The sequence below is a fragment of the Tetrao urogallus genome (genome assembly GCF_951394365.1).
Source record: "Tetrao urogallus genome assembly, chromosome: 5".
Taxonomy (NCBI): Eukaryota; Metazoa; Chordata; class Aves; order Galliformes; family Phasianidae; genus Tetrao; species Tetrao urogallus.
This window is the reverse complement of record NC_136818.1, coordinates 15,549,357-15,571,873: the sequence shown is the minus strand read 5'-3', so window position 1 is coordinate 15,571,873 and position 22,517 is coordinate 15,549,357. Positions and strand designations below refer to the sequence as shown.

Here is a 22,517-nt window from a genome sequence, read left to right as displayed (position 1 = left end):
TTTATGACCTTAAAAATGTTGCGACTAATCTGGGTTAGGAAGTAATGACACATTTCTCTGAGCTTTCCAGTGCTTATCTTTGGCAAATAATGGAAAGCCACTGGTCCAACCCAAACATTGCTAAAGCAGTCTGATCTGACCTTGCCTTACTAAAACTGGCAAATCTGTAGAGCCTGACTTTAGAAGAAGTCCTAAACCGAGGCTGTAGATAGAAACATCTCCAAACTGTAGAATAGCATGTGTGTGGAGCTAAGTATTGTCTTTGTTCCTGTATTATATTCTGTTGTGGTCCAAACCAAAATGGATATTTAATGCTTTTCTCCTTTCTCCATCATGTCTTAAGAGCCTTGGTTACTTGCTTAAATTCAGAATTGTGCATGGTATCAGTGGAGTCCCAAAGAGGGATATGCCACTTCGTAGTGGTTGCTCTGTGTCCAGGAAAACAAATATGAAGTCTTAGAAGGATGGGGATGAGCTGTGCAGTTGCAGGGCATAGGTTACTAACAGAGTGAAGAAGGCTGCTAAAAGAAAACTGGAATTGTCAAGTGAGGAAATGGAAAAGTGTGCTAAGGAGGAGTGGAAGAGCCGAGTAGAAATTCAAATTGAAAAACAAAGAAAAAGACATAATTTCTTTGGATATGTATCTCAAAAAATAAAAATGCAAATGACAGAAGAGAAAAGCCTTTAATGACCCTAATACTTGCAGTGATTTTTTTCATGTGTGAATCAAGGAAAACTGTAAGTTGTGAAAAATCACTTCAGAAAGCCATCTTTTCTAATTAATGTTGGCTATAGAAGTGCCAGAAATAGAATGGAAATACTGAAATACTGTTTTAGATACCAGCACCCAGACCAGCATTTTTTATGTCTTTGCTTTCTGAATTCTGGAAACAAACTAAAGGACTTTCGCTAAACATAACCTATGTATTTTCAACAGCTTTGTGTCAAGCATATGAGATGTTCTTTTACCATCTTTTTAGCTGGTGCACTTCTTTTGGCTTTCACGTTGTTGTGAAGAGAGAAGAAAATAGTAACTGTAAAGAGAGAGTGCTCAATTATCATCTAATTTTATGCAATTTGCAATATGCTATGTGCAGATTGTCATTCAGCTATCATCACCAGCAGAAGGCAGCAGCTTTGATGATGATGACATGGAATCAGGTGATAATGGATTTCCAGGGGATGCTGACGAGGGAGATGTTACTTTCTCAAGCTGGCCTGAAATAGCGGTATGTTACTCTTGGTTTTGCACCTGACAACTGAGAAAAACCTCTTGTAATTGGCAGTTCACAGAAATTACATTAATAATATAGCAATTAACTTGTCTTTATCACTTTTCCTTCCACTTCAATTTCTTGTGACCCTGCTGAAGGGTTGCACTAAGTAAAAGGAATGTGGGGGGGGGCATTACTATATACTCCAATTTGTCCTTTCTTTGCTACTACTTCTAACTCAGGATGCATTTGTACTTTTATCTTTTTTGTAATTTCAGTTTAATTGCACGCTGCACCAGCCAGAGAAAGACTTTTTTAATCCTGCCATGTTCTGGCCTCCTGAGCCACACATCGCTAATGTGACCTTCAACATGGAGCTCTACAAAACAGATCTATTCCTTGCTCCCTCCCAAGGACTCTTCTCTGTTGCTGAAAATGGGCCAATATATGTAGAGGTAACAAACTGAAAAAGGCTCTCATACTAGCAAAAGCATTTTGCAGGGCTGTACAACTCATTGTGCAGCTGCCTTAAGTAGATAGTTATGTGCTTTTGGGGTGGTAGAGAACAGAAATTGTGGGTTTGATTTTGACTACAAGCAGGACAGTGCTTTTGGTTGACATCAAAAGGTCCTTGCAGAATGCATGAATTTAAGTACAGGGTCATTCTTTTCATATCTGCTTTACTGTTCAGAACCTAACAGTGGTCTCTAAGTTTTTGCTCTGACCTGGCATTTTTTGGTGAAGACTTCAGGGCTTATTTTTATTGGGTAATGTGGTTGAACCTCAGGTGATAATGAAGGCATGGTAAAAAATGGTTGCAAGTGTCTGTCTTTTACATACTGGTGTTCTCAGGTTACAAAGTTAATACAGGTTCTGATCTGTCTCTGAAGTACTTTCAAACATTTTGTTTGAAACACAAAAGTGTTTCAAACACTTTCTTATGCTAACGCATGGCATCTAAGGGTATAAAATAAATGAACCCAACAAAGTCAGCAGCCATAAGCATAGTGGCTCATTTAACACTAGTAGTTGTCATCACTTTTTCAGTGTATTGTGAATCTTTCTCATTCTCCACCCAGTGAAAAGGTTTCTACTTCTTTCGAGAAAGGTCATAAGGATTCATCCCAAAGTAGTTATTTTAAATGACTTTCTGCGTCTTTGTAGTATGATACGGCACTGCATGGTGGAAACAGAAATGTGAAAGTGGTATTGGAGCTCCAGATTCCTGTTTCCTCTCATTCGTAGTATCCTGCTTGTTGTATTTTCAGTTACTAGAGCAGTTTTCTGCTTCCTTTCTTTAAAGCTGCTGTCCATTTAAGGGCGTCTAGATAGCAGATGGTCTGTGAAGGTCTTTTTTTGTTTTCTTTTGTTTTTCTATTTTCTCATACTTTGCCTGAGAATAAAATACCAGCTAAACAGCGAAAAGAGTAAGAAGCTTTGGCTTTACCATATCCTCAGTGCTAAAATGAAGCCCATCACATCAGTGAAGCCTTCTCTAAAGGGATCTACTAGTCTCTAACACCCTCATTAGAGATACTTAGCAAGCAGACTTGGGAACGATATTTGTGACCTTTAGTTGGTGGTAGTTTTTGTCTGTTCTGAAGATCCTTAGTTGTTTTCTGCCTAAAAGACTTTAAACAATGTGATAGTGAAAAGTTCTTAAGACAGCTGAAACAAAAAGAAGGTATGTCCTCATCATTGAAGAATATTCATTTATCATAATATTCAGATCATCATAATATTTATCATAATATTCATATCATCATACCAATGTTCATAAAAGACACATGATTTTTTTTTTTTTTTTCATTTGGATAAAATCTTCTGCTTCCTTCAGCAATCTGGGGTGAGTCCCCTTGGCTTCTAGCTCTTGGAACTGATCTGGTTCTGGAGCTGTTTTTTCAGACAAATGTGCTGATTTCTTCACCACTTGTCCTGGCAAACCCCCCCCTTTTTTTTTTTTTCTGTTTCTCCTTCTTGCACAGTGGAAAATGTATATCAGTTTTGGACTTTTGTGATTTCATTTCTAACTGACAGACATTTTTATGTTGTTGTTGTTGTTATTAAAAAGATAATTGAAATAATTTAAAAAGCAAACAAACCCCCCACTGCTTATGATCTGTAAATTACGTAAGCCTTAATCTGTAAGAACTTTTTCTGCTAAAAAAATTTTGTTGGTGTCTGAACATTTTGGCTTTTTTTCCCCAGATTTCATTTTCTTACCTTATTTTGGTCTCACCTTCCTACTAGAGTTCTTTTTGTTTCCTCGAGATATTGTGCATCTTTTTATTAGCACAGTGTTGTTTCATAACACTGTAATATATTTGTCCTTCATGTCATGTCTTTTTTCAAACTAGTTTACAGCACCAGCTTCTTTCCCTCTCGTTATCAGTGCCTTGATTTTCATTCACCCCTCTTGTTTCTTGTTCTTTTTATGAAATAATCTCTCCTGGTTAGATGCTTCAGCTCATCCTTTCATCTTTGATTAATGCTCACATGGTGAAAAAAGGGAAATGCCGTTCTTCACTGCACAGCTTAACATCCAAAAATGTCTGTATAGACCACAGGAAAATTTGGAAGGCTCTTAAATATACATGTAGCACGTAAGAACTAAGTACACATTTAAGGCACATTTTCTTATTTCTGAGAAAATTAATTTCTTGTGAGACTGTTTTCATCACATCATGTCAAATGGTCCTGTTGTTTGTTAAGACTAGCATGCTTCATTTGTTACAAATTCCATTTTTTTTTCCTAATTATTCTGTAACATTTGCTGTCTCTATCCAGTTCAGCTGTAGCATATCAGTGCCCTCCAAGTTGGCACTTTTAATTATTTTTCATTAAAGAATATCAATTTCAGACTCATACTTGACAATAAATTAGGGCTTTTTAGTAGACTGCCCACACCCCCCAGTCCTGGAATGCCACCCGCATGTCAGACCTTGACCTCCACTCTGCCTCTGCATTCCACTCTTGGCTGGGGCTGGGTTTTTTGTTGTGTGGCTTTCTTTCTCATTCTTTTTCCCTCTTTTTTTCCTTTTTATTTTTCTTTCCTTTTTCTTTCATTTTTTCTTTTTTTCTTCTTTTTTTTTCCTTATTTTTCTTTTTTTCATTTTCTTTTTTCTTTTTTCTTTTTCTTTTTTTTTTTTTTTTTTTTTGGTCAGTAAAGCTTTCAATAAAGGCAAAGGATTAGTAATTGCCTTTCACAGAGTTCTCATGATCTGTCTTGCTGTGAGGGAAGAAGCATCATCTCCAGTTGTAGTTGTAGTTGTAGTCAGTTGTAGTCAATGTGGGTTCATCCTTCCAACTCCTGTGATTCTGTGATCTGACTGGATTTTATTTATTTATTTAAGATAAGGAATTGGAGTTGTTTTGCATGGTAATGCTATTAAACAGTTGCTAGTTTTGAAACGATAGATTTTCCTCTCTGTGTGTGACAGCCTACCCTTAACATTCAGCTTTCAAAACAGTTCAACTGGAATGTGGAACTGGATCACTATTTTAAACAGATGTCAAAAATACAAATGAAACGTGCACTAAAAATGTCATTTTGGAGATCTTAGTATGTCTTTCTTTTTATTGCAGGTGTCTGTGACTAAAGCTGACAGATCCTTAGGCTTTGCCATTCAAACGTGCTTTGTTTCCCCATTTTCAAATCCAGATAGAATGTCTGATTACACCATTATAGAAAATATTTGTCCAAAGGATGAATCTGTTAAATTCTACAGCACTGAGAAGTTGAACTTCCCAATAGCACATGCACAGAAGGACAAAAAAAGATTCAGCTTTGTGTTTAAACCAATATTCAACATCTCACTGCTCTTTCTTCACTGTGAGTTAACTTTGTGTACAAATAAAGACAAAGATACACAAAGACTGCCTAAGGTGAGTACTTTTCTTTTTTTTTCTTTTTTTTTTTTTTAAAGTCTAAATTGATTTAAGTAATAATAAGTTGTGGGGTTTTTTTAATCTGAACTTTAATCTGAAGAGACTACATGGTTTTCTGTTGGATTGATATAATGAGCATATTTCTAGGTTCAAGATTTTATGGGTTATGATGCTATATGTTTTGACAACAAAAATTACAGTTTCTATTTAAATCTCATTGTGAGGGATAAATAGAAATTGCTTTTCATTATGCAAAAGGTTCAGATTTATCTTTGCTATCAATCTCACATAACACCGTGACAAACGATGTTATGTGTAACAGTAGGTAATCTTGCAAGTGTGTTTGACCTTCCTTTGATGAATATTGAGATCAGCTTATCTCAGTACAACTTGGGTAGAAAGTAACTAAGTACTGCCATGTCTGCTACATTTTGGTTCTATATCATCTTGGGTGTTTTTACAGCAAACGGTCTTGTGCTGCTCTACTAATTCTAAATAAAATTCATATTCTATCTGATATTTACAAAATCACCAAATTTTGTGTTATGATTAATGAATATGGCTTAAGTTCATTACCAGAGAACGTATTTTAAGAACAACTGAAGTTCAAGAGTAACACTCCTATAAATCTTAGAGGATTCTTAATGAATGTAAAGGTTGCATTCTGAAGCACTGTTTGGGATTACTTTTGCCTGTATGTTATACAGATATTGTTTGGAAGTTCTCCTATATTTTTTGGTAAACAACGTTTGATAAAACTTATAATGAGATAGCTGTGCAGCTGGCAGAGCTGGACTGACAGACACTGCTGGTGTTTGAGTGACTCTGACCTCACCGTTCTTTCCATCTGCAGTGTGTTCCTCCTGATGAAGCTTGCACCTCTCTGAATGTGGATATGATCTTGGCCATGATGCACAACAAAAAAACCTTCACCAAGCCTCTTGTAATAACCCATGAAGGAAAACTAGAAGGTATGAAAATGGGCTTGACTTGTTTAATAAATCTAATATATTATATTATGTACTTACAGCCACTTGAAATGGGCTTTTAAAGAAAAGAGTACTCTAAGTATGAAGAATCTTGTAATCTTGTGGTAATACTGTGTTTATAAGTTGTTATTTGTTTAGACTTTTCCCTGGCAGAAGTTATCATGGCAGTTGTTGCCATCTATTAATGGTCTTTATTGATCCCTAGAATGTGATTTTGCCCAGCATTGACAAAGGAATACCGTACTAAGCAACAAAATTGGTTTCAGAAGTATGAATACATCACTAGTGTTTCCAGCACTACTTGTTGCCCAGAGATCAATAGCAGTAGTCTGTTCCTTGCTGCATCACTTCTTTATTTTGTCTGTAAATATATATCTAGGAATAATAGCAGTAGAATTACAAGATCTTGAGAATTCTAAAGCCCCAAAAGTTTGTAAAGCAAAAGAGTGGCCACTGGAAGGAATGTGTTTGTTGGTTTTTGTTGTGTGTGTGTTTTTTTTGTTTGTTTGTTTTGTTTTTTTTTTTTTTTAAGCAACAGGAACTGAGAACTGTTTCCTGTTTCATTTAGTTTGAAAGTTTTTGGTGAATCCCTCTGGCAACAGCATTAGTCATATTTTGTTGCATTCATAGAAGGAGAAGGTATACATTATCTTTTCGTTTTTGTATTAGCATGGCAGTTTAATTAGTAAGCTCCAGTGGCTTTATGTGCATATCATAATCTTACAATTGCGTACAAAAGCTGCTTAAAATTTCAGAATGCTTTTCAGGTAATGTCAAAGGATGGGGATAAGAAATTCTTTAACCTCCATTGTACAGTGTGAGATTTTTAGTTTTCAAACAATTTATAGTACTATAGAGCATTGCTATAGGACTTTAGAGAAAAGTGTTTCTATTTAATTCTACAAGGCAGCTTATGATTTATTTTACAAGTTTCTTGATAATACAGATCAATTCACAATGAATTAAAAGCTGGTAATTGATCTGTTGATGTGATACAGCTGACTCTCTACTTTGGCCTGATTCTGCGCTCTTTCTTTTTACAAAGCTCCCACTTTTTCATTTGCTTTTCTATTGGAGATGAGTAAATCCTCCAACTGAAGTTCATCTTTCAATAAATGGACTTATACTCTGAGCTCTCTTGCCCTTCTGATGTGTGGAGCATTGTGTGCAGCTCCCGTCTAGGACTGCACTCAGAATGTTGCCTTTGTGAGAGACACAAGGTCTTAGTGTGCAAAGACGAGCTAAATTTATAAAGATTAGTTGCAAGACAACGATGTGATAGAGTATTTTGTTGTATCGTGGGTGATTTGGTCTAATTGTGGGACGTTCCATGGAAATCTCCTCCAGCATATCACAGCTTTCAGATGTAATACAAAGTGGCACATTAACAACGTAGCTTTGTTGGTATGCAGTTGTTCTGCAGTGAATCAAATGACCCTTTCTGAAAGTAAAGAGCAATACATCTAAGATTTGGAGAATAAGTCACATTGCATCACTGAACTGGAGAATTTACATCTCAGAGGTGTTGTTCACAATTTTCTTTCACGTGAACAGGCCAGCTTTCATTGTTGCAGACCATATTATGAGTTACTGCTATTGCAGCTGCTCTGTAAGCCAAGTGAAGGATTATATGCTTGAAATTTCAAAAGCCTTAGCAAACTAAACATTGTAAAGGTTTTTTTTCTTCAGCCAAGATCTCATGATTGTCACTGACTCTAGTAGAAATCACAACTGTCTTATCTGTATGAGACTGATTACTTCTCCCTTACTAATGTTATTACAGTTTTATACAGACTCACTTACATACACTTTTGTGTTTGTGCTGTGGATTGCTCCCTGGTTTCAGTCCAACTTTCCTCAAAAATGTTACATTCAGTTATGCATGAACAAGCTCCCCCAAACCCTCTTTTCTCACCTGTTTCCTACTACTGTTCCACCTGTTTCCTGCTATCCTGCCAAGAGTGATTTGGAGGAGATAACTATGCGTTAGAACAACTGAACGTAATGCAGTTTAAGAATAACATGCTATTTGGATATTGTAGGCACATGTGTCTGAGGGTGTAATGCCCTTATAGGATATTGCTGTCAGTTTAGTGATGCCACTTGAGTTTAAGAAGCTAGAAAAACTGGCTTGGTTTAAGAACACTTTAAATAAATAACATTTATTTTCAGGGTTTTTTTGCACCATTTTGTTTATGTTGCGCTTGGTTTGTTTTCTGGTCCCTGAAGATATAAAAATAAGTATTGGGGCACTGTCTTAACAAATCCTTTTACAGCTATTGCACTGAACACCCTCAAATATTCCCAGAATTTAAACAAGATCCCTAGGTTACTGGGCAGGACAGAAGCAAATTCTGCAGCTAACCAAACAAAGACTTGGATCTGAAGCCAGGATCTCTGGCTCTTCTGCTTGAGGTGGCATTCTTGGAGAAAGATAAGAGGAGCCAGTTAAGCAAAAAAAAAAAAAAAAAAAGAGAAAATTCTTCATTTCTTAACATGTATTTACGTAATCACTTTCTGCTACATGCTGATAATGATGATGATAATGCCAAGAATAATAACTTTGGTTTAATAGCTACGATCTTTGATTCTCTGTGTGTGTTTAAACCAAACCAAACAACCCACCATCACTAAAAAAGCCCAACAAAACAACATTCAAAACAGAATACTAAGTAGGAATTAAGCTAACGTGTGAATCAACACATATTCATGCAATTTGGATGAACAAATTTATATTATGCCATAATAGTGACTTTTCTTCAGAGAAGATAGCCACTTATTGTTTTGGTTTTCGTGATTTAGCATGCTGATATCTCATGTTTGTGACTGGTCAGTAGCCAGATCAATGTAATCACTTTAGGACTGACATTGTAATCTGTGCTCATTTAAGAGCTCCTTATACGAATTAACCAGACTTAATTGCAGGTTAGAACTGATGTTATCTGGGTGGGAAGCTGAAATGTACCTCCCAGCAAGTCACACTTTGCATGAACGTAGTTCATTCTATAATGTTTTTCTGAGGAAAGATCAATATATGAATGGAATTTTTCTAGGCTGAGCAAGATTTGGACTGGTTTTCCTGAAGTTTTTGGTTTCAAAGATTACCATTAATGCATTTCTGCTTGATCAGATCCTGAAGTTTACTTTCAGAGTTTGGAGGCTCTTTGCAAAACCTTCTAATTTTTTTAATTTGTTTTAAAACAGATTCTTCTCTTCCGAAATCAAATGTGAGACAACCGTGTAAGTAACTCTTCAACCTATCTCTTTTAAGCTTTAAACCTTTGTCTAGTTTTAGATTAATGAGGAAAATTATATTTAAGCTTTCTGAATTATGTGTGTGTGGGTGAGTTTGTTAAATTGAGACAGAAGAGAATTCTGATTAGTGCTGCCGTAGGCATTCCTAATGATCTTTAGAGAGAAGAACTGTAATCATATCTATATGTGAAAATTGAATTTGGGAAAACACCACTTAGAATTTCAGTCTTAATGACTTCACTTGCCAGTTGTGTTTTTTCCCCAGCTCTGTCAAGGCTACCACTTCCCAATACAAGAGCTTCAGCAGCAATGCCATCTTAAGGATTTCCTGTATCCCATGGCAAGCCTCTCTTCTACGCTGCACTGCAATTGCTCACATTCCTCAATTACTTTGGCACCAGTACTCATAGGCCATGCTCTAGATGAGATCACTGAATTGATGTAGGATTCATTTATTTGTTTTTGTCCTGTTGTCTTGATATAGTGAATTTCATTTTTCAGCATGTTCAGTGACTAATCCTGGAGAGGTAGAAAGAGGGGAGAAGTGGCTCTAGGAGAATAAAATAGGAAGTTGACGGTGATTTGCAGCTAAAATCAGCGATGAATGAAGAAGAGGGAAAATTAGAAGGGGAAGTGCAAAGAAGGTTTTTTTTCCCTCTATTTCTGTCCCCATAGCTTTGAGACTGAATTTACTCTAAATAGCAAAGGCGATGAAAAATTATGCTTCTACTGCATGAGCCTCTAGATAACTTTCTCCTCTTCACTAAGTACTCTCAGAGGAGAGTATACAGGGCTGGTGCCTCATGGAAAAAGAACATTTGAGTTTAGGAAGTCCTTTTCTGTTTCGCATTTAAAAGTGACCAAGTGCCAACAAAGGAATGAGAAATAGTCCCATATTAGTAATGGGAGAAAGGCCTTCTAAGCCACTGTCCATCTAGTTTTGCACATGCGAACTTGGTCACAGGCACTCAGGCCCTTGCCAACAGGAACTGCTGGAAATGACATTTGTCAGAATGGGGATGGCACGGAGAATCCCAGGAGCTGGTGGGTGAGGGATATCTATGGGGATATCTGTTGAATGCAGGAACATACGTAGTTATTTTTAAAGTGAGGGTGTTGGTTGTGTTTTTAGAACTGGAATTCTCCTGAAGGATACTACTGAGAAGATCTAGTCATTTTATTTCCCAGCCAGCTTAGTCAGTAAAATGTTATTTGCTGGCCTAAGCCATTCTGCATACTGGGAGACATTAAAAATACTGAAACTAGAAATCCATTTTGTAAGAAAAGATTACCCCCAAATGGTTGATGAAGGAGTGTTTTTGAAGCATTTCTAATCACCAAGAAAAAAAAGACAAAAGCTGGAATTTTTTTTGATGTTCAGCTCTGGGGCATCGTGTCAAGGAACCAGATGCTGTTACCCTTGAAATGGTGCTGCAAAATTGCCTCTCCCCTAGAAAGTGATCTTGGGGGGGGGGGGAAGTGTTCTATTTCTGTGTTCTGGAATTAATTTTAGTTATTGTTTTTCACATTTGGCAATCTTTTCAATTGTTTCTATTTATGTTTTTGCTGACTTTTTTGTTGGCATCTCTTTCCTCTTAACAGCAGTTCCGTTCTCCACCTAGAATTCAGACTGAACTTGTTGGAGATGTAGGGAAAAGTTTGCTTCAATATTAGGGCATTTAAATTAAAATAATCTTTTGCCAAAAATCCCTGCCTTTGTGAAACACATTTTTAAGATAAATGGATATTTAATTGAAAGCAACTTATTAAGGGCCAACTGAAAATGCTCAGTTTTTGCAATGTGTTCCACATTTGGGTGTGCAGAGCTGAAGCTTTATTTTGTGATGTGGAACAGTTGGTTGGACAGAAGCCAGTCTCCAAAAGCATCGTTTTTATTTCCTTGATGCTAATCTGCTACACTGTTCCTTAAAATGGTGCTTAATTTACTATGAACTTCAACTAAAAAAAAAGCTAAACAACTTTTTCCATGGAAGTTTAAGGGTAATTGTTCTTAAACACAACTTGTCACTGACAAAATTAAAAGCCCTTATTCTGTGTGTTTGCCTTTTTAGCTGTGTTCTATGGCTTGGACACTCTGACTGTTGTGGGCATTGCCTTTGCAGCATTTGTAATTGGAGCCCTGCTAACAGGAGCGCTGTGGTTTATCTACTCTCACACAGGTAAGCATAAGAACTCTTAGTGATCTCAGTGTAGATCATAGTGCAGGAAATGCAGTGTGGTGTAAGTCCTTGCAATGAGAGTGGGGAGGGGAGTTAGCAATAGCCATCCTGCCCTTGTTTCTCACTCGCTATTCTCTGTGAGCAACTCCTTGCAGGAGCCTGTTGGTATTTATGAGTAGATTGATACCTGCCCTTCCTTAAAAGGAGATGTTGTGTGTTATGAAAATATATATATATTTTTTTAATCTTAAATGTAAGTCTTGAAAACTCACCTGGGGTCTTGAAATTAAAACTGAGATTTCCTGTGTTGTGCAGTATCATTAGTAGCATCTCTGTTTCAAATTAATTAGCATATCCATTAATGTATCCCTTTTGGTTCACATACTACTTTTTCTAATTTATTTGTGTTGGTTTTTTTTAAGTTACTAAATTAGATTTATGTTGCTCAAGATGTGATGTGATCACTGAGCCAAATGACTGAGAGAATGCCTTACTTGCTTTGACATTTCCTGAATATAACTAGACTTGAAAATGTTTCTCTTGATTACGTAGAAATTTTGTCCCTGCCATTTATTTTTCTGTTCATCAACTGTTGCACAAGATGGTGGAAGTCACAGGTAATCTGATTTAATTTAACTCAAGCAAATAACCAAAAAAGTGCCTGAAATTGATGTACTTCTTATGCGTAGCTAATTTTTCAGTGTCTCCTTCTCACATCTCTTTCCATACTATGATGAGTTATCAGAAATGCAACACCATAAGAAGCAGAGTTTGTTTAGGGAGGTCTCTGTTTTGTGGCTTGATGTGAACAAAGACTGAACAGTGATAAGGCCTTGCTTTGGGTCATGTGATCTTGGCTACCAGTGGATTATTGAGTATCTCAGGATCCCTGCAGCATGCTGGACTGCCAACTACTTCCATTTTTAACACTGCAAGACCCTGCCAAGATCTTTAGGAGGTGGGGATAATGTGAGGTCATCTACTCCAAACCTGTGCAGCTCTGGAGCCCTAGGATTGTCCCATAGCACATTACAGGCTACTGTGGGTTTTCCTCTGCATTTAAGACCTTATGGAAGCTACATAAGTGTAAGGACCAGTAAGAATCTGGTCCTGTCAGGTCAGAGCTCCTGTAAATATTATGACCTAGGAGCTTATGTTAATTCGGAAAAAATCTGTTTTATTTCCAGTTGACAGTACAGCAACTTAGTATAAGCATTTTAATACTCCCCAATGCATCAGCTGTGTATGAAGCTTGTTTGGAATTCAGAGGCAAATGTGGAAACTGTAAATGTTGGGATCATAAGTATAAACAGTATTATCCTACCCCATGTACTAACGAAACATTATGCAAGAAACGTAAGTGTGACTTTGATGGCTAAATAGGAAATAATTTCCAAATAGGCAACACTTACTAACAAAAATAGTAAAACAGTTGTTAAATTAATATTGTTGGTTCTGTGTTTGGGGAAAGTTGAGATTCTGTTCATATGCAGAATCAACTGTGGGCACATGTTATATATCAGTAATAATGGAACACTCAGAAGCAACATGATAAATCCTTCACTAACAGCAAGGCTTGGACCAATCCCATTAAAACTATTACATTAACAGAGTAGATCAGTCATAGTTACCCTGTAAAAGTAGTGAAGAAGACAGCTGCCCCGACTTTGTGTTTAAGAGATGAAAATAAGTGGAGAAAAAGGCCTGACAAAGAGAAGTGACTTAGAAGAGGGAAAAAAAAGGAAAGTAAGGAGATGCTGTAACTCATCAGGTCAGAGAATCGCAGCAGTGAGATGAGAAAATTATCTAGGAAGTTATCTGGGTTGGATTTTGAAAGTGAGCCTACATTCCTGCGCATGTAATTTTTCCATGCATAGCAACTTGTATCTACAAAGCAGAACTTCAGCAGAGTACAGTGAAAGTTCTGGCAGGGACAGTCTCTTAGAGGACAACTGCTGTGATGGACAAGATAATCCAGCTGCAGTGGAAACATTTGGGAGTTCACTGCAGACTTATTAAAATAAGGAGGAAAAAAAAGTTATCTAAATATCATCTACAGAGTGGCTGTCTTTTGCTGTTACAGAATTCACCCTCTGTTGTATTGCTCTTTAAAATCTCATCTTTTGTTGCAAATAATGCTGAGTTTCTATTCTAACCTGTTATTTAGACCAAAAATTGGAAAATGAGTTAACTCTGAAGTTATATATTATAATGATACTCAAAGAATGGGAACAAGCTATGCTGATGGAGAATGCCAGCTGAGAATGTGTGAAGTACAATACAGCAAAAAGCCACCTTTTTGCCAATAGTGAGGTTTGCTGATATGATTTTACCAGAATGGCTCTGTTGGCAGGCTCGTTCTAGCATGGGGAAAGCTTTACATTTATGAGCTCCTTTATTCATCTGTATTGGCTGTTACCATCAAAATCTCAGTTGATAGCAAAAAAAAGAACTAAAAATAAGTAGAATTTAATCTCAAAATATTAAGCAGGAGTTGTGTTTTGTTTTTGTCTCTCACATAGGACTTTCACTGTTCTCAGTGATTAAAATATAAGAGATTTCTATCAAAAGCATCAAAATTGTGCTTTAAAATTGTGCATGGCTCTCTGAAACAATTCAGTATGGAGTTGTCCGAAGGTACATAGGTAGTAAGGGAGGAGAAAAGAGAAGCTGTGCTTGCAACCATGGAGGAGGAATTTTAGCCCACCTTTCTGCAAAACAATTCCCTACTTTTGATCCTTTGCCCAGTCGATTAAAGGCCTTTAAAAGTGACTGGCAGCAGCATTATTTTTGACTGAGAGGCCTTGAGAACAATGGGAAAGCAGCAGAGATTTGCTACAATTAGATGAAGAAACAAAAATTCTTGCAGATTGTGCAGTTTCAGAAACCCTTCAAAATTAGACACATAAATATCTATCAAGTGTCTGTCTTAATAGAAGTAAGTGGTTTTGTTTAGGAAAGGACATGCACAAATCTGTAAGCTAGTGAGGCTGCCAAACCTATATCCAAAGGTGTAAAAAGAAAGCTGTTACATCGAATGTCAATCACTTCATACTGTAAGGTAGTGCTTTTTTCTGCTTCAGGCAGTGCTGCAAGTTAACAGGATAGAATGTTCCAAAATCTGAGAAGTTAAATGCATTTCTCCTCCCCCACTTTTTTTTTTTTTTTTTAATGGGATCTGATTTAAAATAAACTGACATAGCAACCAATTATATTTGGCAGATGGAGATAGAAAAGCAAACATTCAGACTTCCTGGACAGGGAGTACAACTGGCAGCTTTCCTAAGTGTGAATAATAAAGTGCATGTTGTCGCGCTCGGATGAGTAAAAGCTTGTTTACTGTCAATAGACATGTCCATTTTGAGTAGTCCTGGTTCAGTAACGTTGGATACTCTAAGCTGTTTACAAGAAGACAGATGGGGAATGCCTCTTTAGCAATAATTTACATTTCTTTAAGTCCATTTCTTGAATATTCTTTAAAAATGCTGTGCTGCATCTTTGCTGGGTGTTTAGGAAATAAGATGCAGGAGAAATCAGCCCGTCCAAGTACAGTTGTTGGTCTGTGTTTGTAATATCGCAGTGACAAAGTTTCTTTTCTTCTGGTCTTTGAAAATTTATTCCACAGCTGATTGGGGTGTATGGGAGCTGCCAATAATGCTCTAGAGATGAAGTACTGAAGAGGAAATTGAATTCCAGCGGGGGATGCCAGTGAGGGAGGGGGCTGCCATCCCAAACTAAAGGGAAGTGCCTGTAGGGCGCTTCCAAGAGAAACTGAAAGGAGCAGGTAGCGTCATAGGGATTGCACAGAGGCCGACATGCCTGTCACTTTTCTGTAAAAAAAAATAATAATAATAATAATAATAAATAAATAATAAAAATACACACTTAGCTTGTAAATGAATTTCTGGTTAAATACATCCAGATTGCTCTGACACGCTGATGCAGAGCTGTGTAACTGTGGTTTGTAAATGGGAGACAGCGGGGGGAGGCTGAGGCCCCACTAGGGGAGCCCAGCCAGAGCTGCCTCCTCCAACGCTGCCAGCTGGGGTTAGCCCTTCGCTGCCTTCTGATGATTTTCCTTCTCTTTAGTGAAAGGGAGTTTGTTTATTCCTGCCTCTGTAAATATATCCTTTTGTACAAAGGAAGGAGGGCTTATGCACAAACAACTGGAGACGGGAGCAGCTAGGAAGGAGAAGCTATCCAAACAAGGCTTATGAAAGTCTTTACAGTACGGTAACGCAAAACGCTGATTTGGTGCAGCTTATTCTGATGAGTTACAAAGCTGTTTCTAGTGCAGGTTAGGGGTGAAACTCATTTTATGTGTGGATGGCTGGGGGTGGATTCTGACTTGTTGCCTGTAAGCAGAAATCTGCATTTTGCTGATGAGCTATGTGGATATTTCTTACCCTGTAGAGAACAGAATCAAATCTGCTCACAAAAGCCAAGGCTGTACTTCATGTCTGTGAGGGTGAGACTGATCCTCCCACACAACATTTCATTGGCCTCCTGGGCAATGAATTTTAGCGGTTTACTTGTTTTTTTTTCTTTCCCTTCTGCCTTCCCCGTCCCAAGAGCAGCAGGGTGCAGGGCAGGTCTGTGTGCTCCAGGGCTGTGCCTGGGCTTACAGCTGTGGCTGCAGCACAAGCTTGCAGTGACCCCAGCAATTCCTGTTACAAAGAACGCTTGCAGCCTCTGCTGTGAGAAATCCTCAGACCTCCCTTGTTCAGAGTAGACTCTGAGGGCTCTGCAGCCAGCAGAAGTATGTTTTCTTCATCCGGTGGAAATCTGTTGGCTTTGGCCTGAGATGCAAGACATTAAGAACATGCAGCCCCGAGGGTCCCTTCTTGAGGAGCACAGGATGCTAGAAGCAAGGGCATGAAGTATGCCATGAGGCACCTATAGGAGAACCTGTCCTTGTTCTGTGACCCTGTTATTGATGTGCTTGCTCTGAGTAGGAAAGAAGAATTGGACTCCACCTTTCTTCAGCTACTGGCAGACCTTGCCCATGGGATCAGATAACCTCGGGCAACACACATGGTGGGAGTCTGCAGCCTTCCTAAGCTCATGAGGCTGGAGATCCACCAGTCTTCGGCTTTCCTGATTATTCCTGCCTGTGATCCAGCAAAATATTTCCTTCTTGCAACTTCACTGGCAGAGTGACTGTGTGCTGCTGGCTGCTGTGGGTTGTTTCATGGCTTTGCATGGCAGTTATTTCTCTGTTACTGTGCTGAGATCTCTGACTTAACCTCCAGACAATGATTATAGAATCATAGAACAGTTTGGGTTGGAAGGGAACATAAAGATCATCTAGTTCCAACCCCCTGCCTTTGCAGGGGGGCAGTGGCAGTGTAAATCACACAAACCTCATTTTCACATCTGTTCTAAAGAGGCTATTTTGTAATATTGCTACAAAAGAGGTTACAAAAGTGAGCACTGAAACTTTAAAATAAATAACTGGGGCTTTTTTGTATATATATTATTTATGATTTCCTATGTGGCCTCAATGTGATATTTTGGGCATTTACTTTGTGACACAATGCAGTAAGAGCTGGATTTCTTCCAGAGGATCCCTGCCACATATGCAGAAGGGACATGAAGAGAGCAGACGAAATCTAGGTTTTACCAGGAGGCATAAATCTGTCTTTAACTCCTGAGTGCTTGATTTGGCAATCCAGATAACAAAGAGCTTTTAATTTATTGTCAATAAACAATTTACAAGAAGTGGTGAGGCTTGTTCTCACTGAGTTGTAAGTGCTGCACATACTGTGGCAGCTGTAAGGGAACTTCCTACATGTTACGTTCAGAGTACATCAAGTCAAGATTGCAGCATAGCCCGTTGTTTTTCTACACTAGGAAATGGATCATGTCTCAGGATATGTGGTACCCTGCTGACTGATGAACTTTGTCTTTAGCTCCAGCTTCTCGATTACAGCAAATGCACTCTTCTGTGAATTGGCGTTGGAACAAAAGTCTGCATTTCACTGGCCTTTCTCCATATAACAGAGAAAGCTGTGATGTTCTCAATCACGTAGCAAGACACACCTGAGTGATGGCTGACAGCAGAAGGTGGACAGTGTCCATCTCGGTCATTTCTATCTGCTGCTTTTACAGTGATTAAGAAAAAAACAATACTGTTTTCCCCACGTGCATAGCGATGCTGAGGTAACAAAGTATGGTAGCATCTTCAGCAGTACTCTGAGATCTGTGTCACCCAAAGCAATAGTTGTATGGAAATAAAAACCACCAGAAGAGAGAGACTGGGAAGGAATGGAATATTTTCTGTCACAACTAACACTTTCCACTTCTCTCCCTCCATCTCCTTTTTTCTCTCCCTTTTCCCTCAGGGGAAGCAGCTGGAAGACGGCAGGTCCCTACATCCCCACCAGCCTCTGAGAACAGCAGCGCAGCGCACAGCATTGGCAGCACGCAGAGCACTCCTTGTTCCAGCAGCAGTGCAACCTAACTGGGGAGAGCAACACTAAGGAACAGCATAGGAGTGCAGAGGTTCAAAGGACTGTGTGTTGCTGACATCAGCGTTTTAATGCTCAAAGTTTGGTTCCTTTATGAAAACGTGAGGATAGATTGTTCTACAGAAAAAAAGACTGATTTTCTTTTGGGGAAGCCACTATGTGCATGTGTGTGTACACGTGCACACAATGCATGGGTAAGCACAGCCTTTTGGATCTATAGCGTGTTATGCTACATGTGACAAAGCTACTAATGTTACAGTACTGCAACCTGTTCTAGGGGTCTCTTGACCCTCAATGTGAAATCTTTGCCAGTTTGGAAAAATGCTGCTTTGTCTATATGACTCTTTTTCCCTAAACTGTCTCATTGACACAAGGTATTCATTAAGGGAATTCAAAAAGATAAGCAGAACAAAAATTATCTTAGGTCAAAAGATTTCTATTTGTCTAAACGAGAAAGCCTGAAGGTGAAATCTCTTTGATTAATAACATGTTATTACTTCAGCTATGTTAGCAACTTATGAGTAACCTTTGTTTTGTTAAGCTTACAGCTACAGCATCTCATTTGCTTTTCTGTTGTGTTTGCAGCCTCAGGTTTGTTCCAGTTATTTCTGTTTTAATGCACGTTGATTTGGTAATGGGAGAAGAGTATGCTCTAACATTCCCTTCCCTCTTTTCCAGGCCAAAGCTCTATAATGAGAGATTTTTTTTTAATCTGCTATACCAAATATAAACACACACAAACAGTGAGATAAATAATGTTCTTGTGCACTAGTATAAACGTGTGTGTACATTTAATGGCAGTGTCCTTATACAAATAGATGTATATCTCAACATTTAGATCCAAACTTGTTATTTCAACAACTGCAAAATTAGTTGAGCGTTCCTTCCATATGTAAAACATAAAATGCATATGTATGAAACAGCAGGCACATTGGTTCACAATGGGTAGATAGAGGAGATTAAGAAAAAAAAGGTGATGGTGGTTCTACTCCTTTAGCTCCCCTCAAATTCCCTTTGAAATAAAAGATGATTTTGAGAGGGTACAGAGAATGTGCAGTAAAGCCTATTGTTTTTGTAAAATGCCACCTATGAAACTAAACTATTCTCTTAAGTATGCAGTTGTTTGTGCCAAACCATTGTATGAAGATTGCAATCCAGTAGTCCCAAAATAATGTTGAAATGCAGAAAGCACAAAAAGGTACTAATTGTCTCAGTGATTTTTTTTTTTTAGTGAATTGCCATAGCTTGACCTTTGACTAGATGCCAAATGAGAAGAAACAATAAGTAATTTTTAATGTGTGATTCTTTGACTGTTATGTTGCCACTTTGTAATTTTAATGTGTCCTACTGATCCTTCTCCTTTAAGGAAAAATGAGTGTTGTTTTCCTCTACAAGTGGGGTAACTAACTTTCATTAATTTCAGTAAAGATTACCTGTGTTTTGCAAGAGGAGAAGGGAATTGATTACACTAGAGTGATAGTCTGCTCTGAAGTCTGAGCTGCAGATTTCTTTTGCTGATTCTACACTTGTGCCTTGCTGATGCGAGGGTGGTCAAAGTGCAAGATATGCAATGGATGTTAAGTGCCCAGAGCTGGGTAGAAGAATATTGCTCAATTTGAACCAAATTTGTTACTAATCCTGCAAACATTCATGCCTGTGGGTAGCTACGTGCATCATCTTGATAGTACCTGAGCGTGCTCAGCTCTACAATTTACTGGTATTCTCAGAGTCTATAGAGACATCCAGTGCAGAGTTAAGCATGTGAAAAGCTTATGTTGCCATAGGTTTTATGTTACCAAGCCAATGAGTTTTCCTGGAAACATCAGCAGGAATTGTCATGCAAGTGTAGTTCTACCCATGCACAAGAGTGTGCGGGATTGGTTCTGATAAGAGGATGAAGGTGCTACCTGTGTGGTCAAAAAGAAAGTGCTTTGCCCTAACCTTCAGCAGAATGTATTGTAAAAGCATATTCTATGTGTAAAGTCTTTAAAGATGTCTTCAAGGAAGACTAGAGTCTTTAAGTTCAATCATAGCTATATTTTACTACATTAAATTTGTGTATAAAGATATATTTAAATGTTTTAGATAAATGTAAGTTACTCTATATGAAATGTTTAATTTCAGTTACTGTGAAATTTACATACTCTGTAAATTCTTTCCTTGTTTTAACCCTTTCCTTCAGATATTTTATTGAGTAGTTTCTCATAAGAAGTTTTAAATTTGGTTGTTGGGAGGGATGGGTGAAAAACTTCTATGTAAAATAGATAACTATATTTTTGAGGGAAATGTGCTGCATTAAGAATGTTTTTATAAAAAAATACTCTAATTTTAAAATGTAGAGATTTATATTTACTGTTGGATAAACCAAAAATATATAAAGTTCAAAGATTCAGTTTATTGGCTTTGATTTCAAATATTTTAATTAACTGAACTTAGTGTACTTAGCTGTTTAATTCAGAAATTTTAATCAATCTGAATTAATTGGCTATTGGAGATTACCAAAAATACATGTAATTCTTCAGCAGATGGAAGAGGCATTTCTGATTCAAGAGAGAGAGGGAACTAAAATGGACGTTCCAAGTTAATAGCTTTATTACAGAAACCGATAGTGCTTTCCAGCTATTAAGTTGCCTGTGATTCAGAGTACTGATACACCTGTAAGCTCTGCTTTTATAACAGCTATTCATGTCTACTGCAAGTCTCTGTATTTGGTGTGGCAAGCTATCTGAATACGTAACTGCAAAGTCGCTCATTCTCAATGCAATTGAAGCTGGGCTTGTCACACTGAATTTCATGTGGCAAATGTCTGCCTGTTGTGGAAAGCCACTGGGACATCTGTGTACTACTGATGTCCCAGCACACGCCTTTAAAGCAGGGCTTCAGGGGGCTGCCCGCGTGCTGGCTCATCACAGTGGCAACTTTAGCCTAATCAAATTCACTCCAAAGGAACTTCTTATGCAACAATGGGAGGACTGGGTTTAAAAGGGACACCTTTTCTCTGAAAGCTATCAGTAACGTACTTAAACTCCAAACCATACTGCTTGTTGTGACATTCGCTGCCTAATCACTAACCTGTTAGAGCCTCTGGTGTTGGACATTACTATACTGATGTTTCAAGAAGTCAGAGCTTTCTGTGTTAGAATGTTTCTGTAGTGTTTCCCGCATGGAAATGGATTTTCCAAAATGTCTGTAGATGTCGATGATTGTAAATGTTCCCCTGCCTTTTTCTAACCATTTCTTGTATGTATGTATGTACCGTTCTTTCTGTTACGTATATCTACCTCACGCTTCACAAGAAGACTGTAGTGTTGGTTGTGCTGACAGCCCTTCCTGTGAGGTGACTGATCTGCCATCTTGTTGTTTGTCATTTTGGGGATGTTCACGGAGTAAACCATATTTCGCTGCCATGTACCTACCAGTTCCACACAGTATTCTCACCTTTAAATAGATAAGTATATTTCTTTAGGATCCAAATGCCAGATTTTTTTTTAAATCCAAGAACATTAGAAATGTACTTGCTAATACCTGTGGCCAGTCAGAACATCCCATTTGTACTACACTTTATGTTCAGTATTTCAGAGACTTGTGGAAAGTGCTTAGTTGTAAAGTTTTGATAACCACAGTTTCGTGTCATCTTAGTCTCTTGTGCACAATAAAGTATATATCAGTTTATTAACAGTTGATGCTGTGATTCATTTATTTGAAGCAACTAATATCAACAAACTGTGAAAAACAGTTGATTGAGATCTGTGTTGCTGCCTGTTTCCTCCTCTTCCATAAACTTCAGTGAAAACTGTGGTTAAGGCAGGATTTGATTTTGTCCTATTTTTCTTTTTCTCCTTTCTTTGTTCTTTTATTCAGTGACTTTGGTTGCCTTCTCAGTATCACGGCTGCTTGCAGAAGGCAGTAGACATATTTAGTTGATTGCTGCCATTTTTCACTCCAAGTCCAAAGTTTGGGTCCTGCAGGTGTTTGGTTGTTGTATATTGTGACATGTCCCAAGTCCTATTTTGCACAAGGCCTGGCTTGAGAACAGCCAAAATCAAGAGTCAGCTGAGAGTCCTCCATCTGAAGCAGCAGAGTTTCCTTGGTCTGTTGTACACTTAACTGCAAGTACACTGGACATGAACAAACAAGACCGAGCTGTATTTTCATTACTGAGGGGTCGTGCTCTGTTAGAGCAGATAGCTTGGTCAGTTGCCAGCAGGGCAAGGATTTGGATGTTTACTATCCTAGTTATTGCTTTGTTTCCTGTATTTCATGTGCAAAATATTCTTTATGGGCAGTCTGGGGGAGCCGGCCTCAGCTGTATTTCCTTGGGTTATTCAAAGGTTATGGCTATTAACTCACAAAGTGAAGCTCCCTAAAAAAGGAATTCCAAATGTTTGATGTTCGTTTTTAAATATCAGGATTCTTTCAGTACAGAGAAGACTATTAATTAGAAGCAATCATAAGTCATAGGCAACCTGTAAGCTTAACTCCCAAAGGTGCAGTAGATTTATTGCTTCTTAGCAGCCATAT

General features: G+C 38.0%; 1 protein-coding gene across 1 annotated transcript in view; it reads left to right on the top strand.

Annotated features, from left to right (window-relative positions):
• TGFBR3 (transforming growth factor beta receptor 3) overlaps positions 1-17,989 on the top strand; it is a gene marked incomplete at both ends in the record, with an annotated part of 94,541 nt that extends 76,552 nt beyond the window's left edge. Inside the window, 7 exons of the mRNA XM_079535507.1 lie at positions 1,098-1,229; positions 1,493-1,669; positions 4,800-5,099; positions 5,956-6,073; positions 9,296-9,331; positions 11,419-11,526; positions 17,871-17,989. Of these exons, the coding sequence (XP_079391633.1) occupies positions 1,098-1,229; positions 1,493-1,669; positions 4,800-5,099; positions 5,956-6,073; positions 9,296-9,331; positions 11,419-11,526; positions 17,871-17,989 (990 nt within the window). The remainder of the gene's footprint in view (positions 1-1,097; positions 1,230-1,492; positions 1,670-4,799; positions 5,100-5,955; positions 6,074-9,295; positions 9,332-11,418; positions 11,527-17,870) is intronic.
• Positions 17,990-22,517: the final 4,528 nt, after the last annotated feature.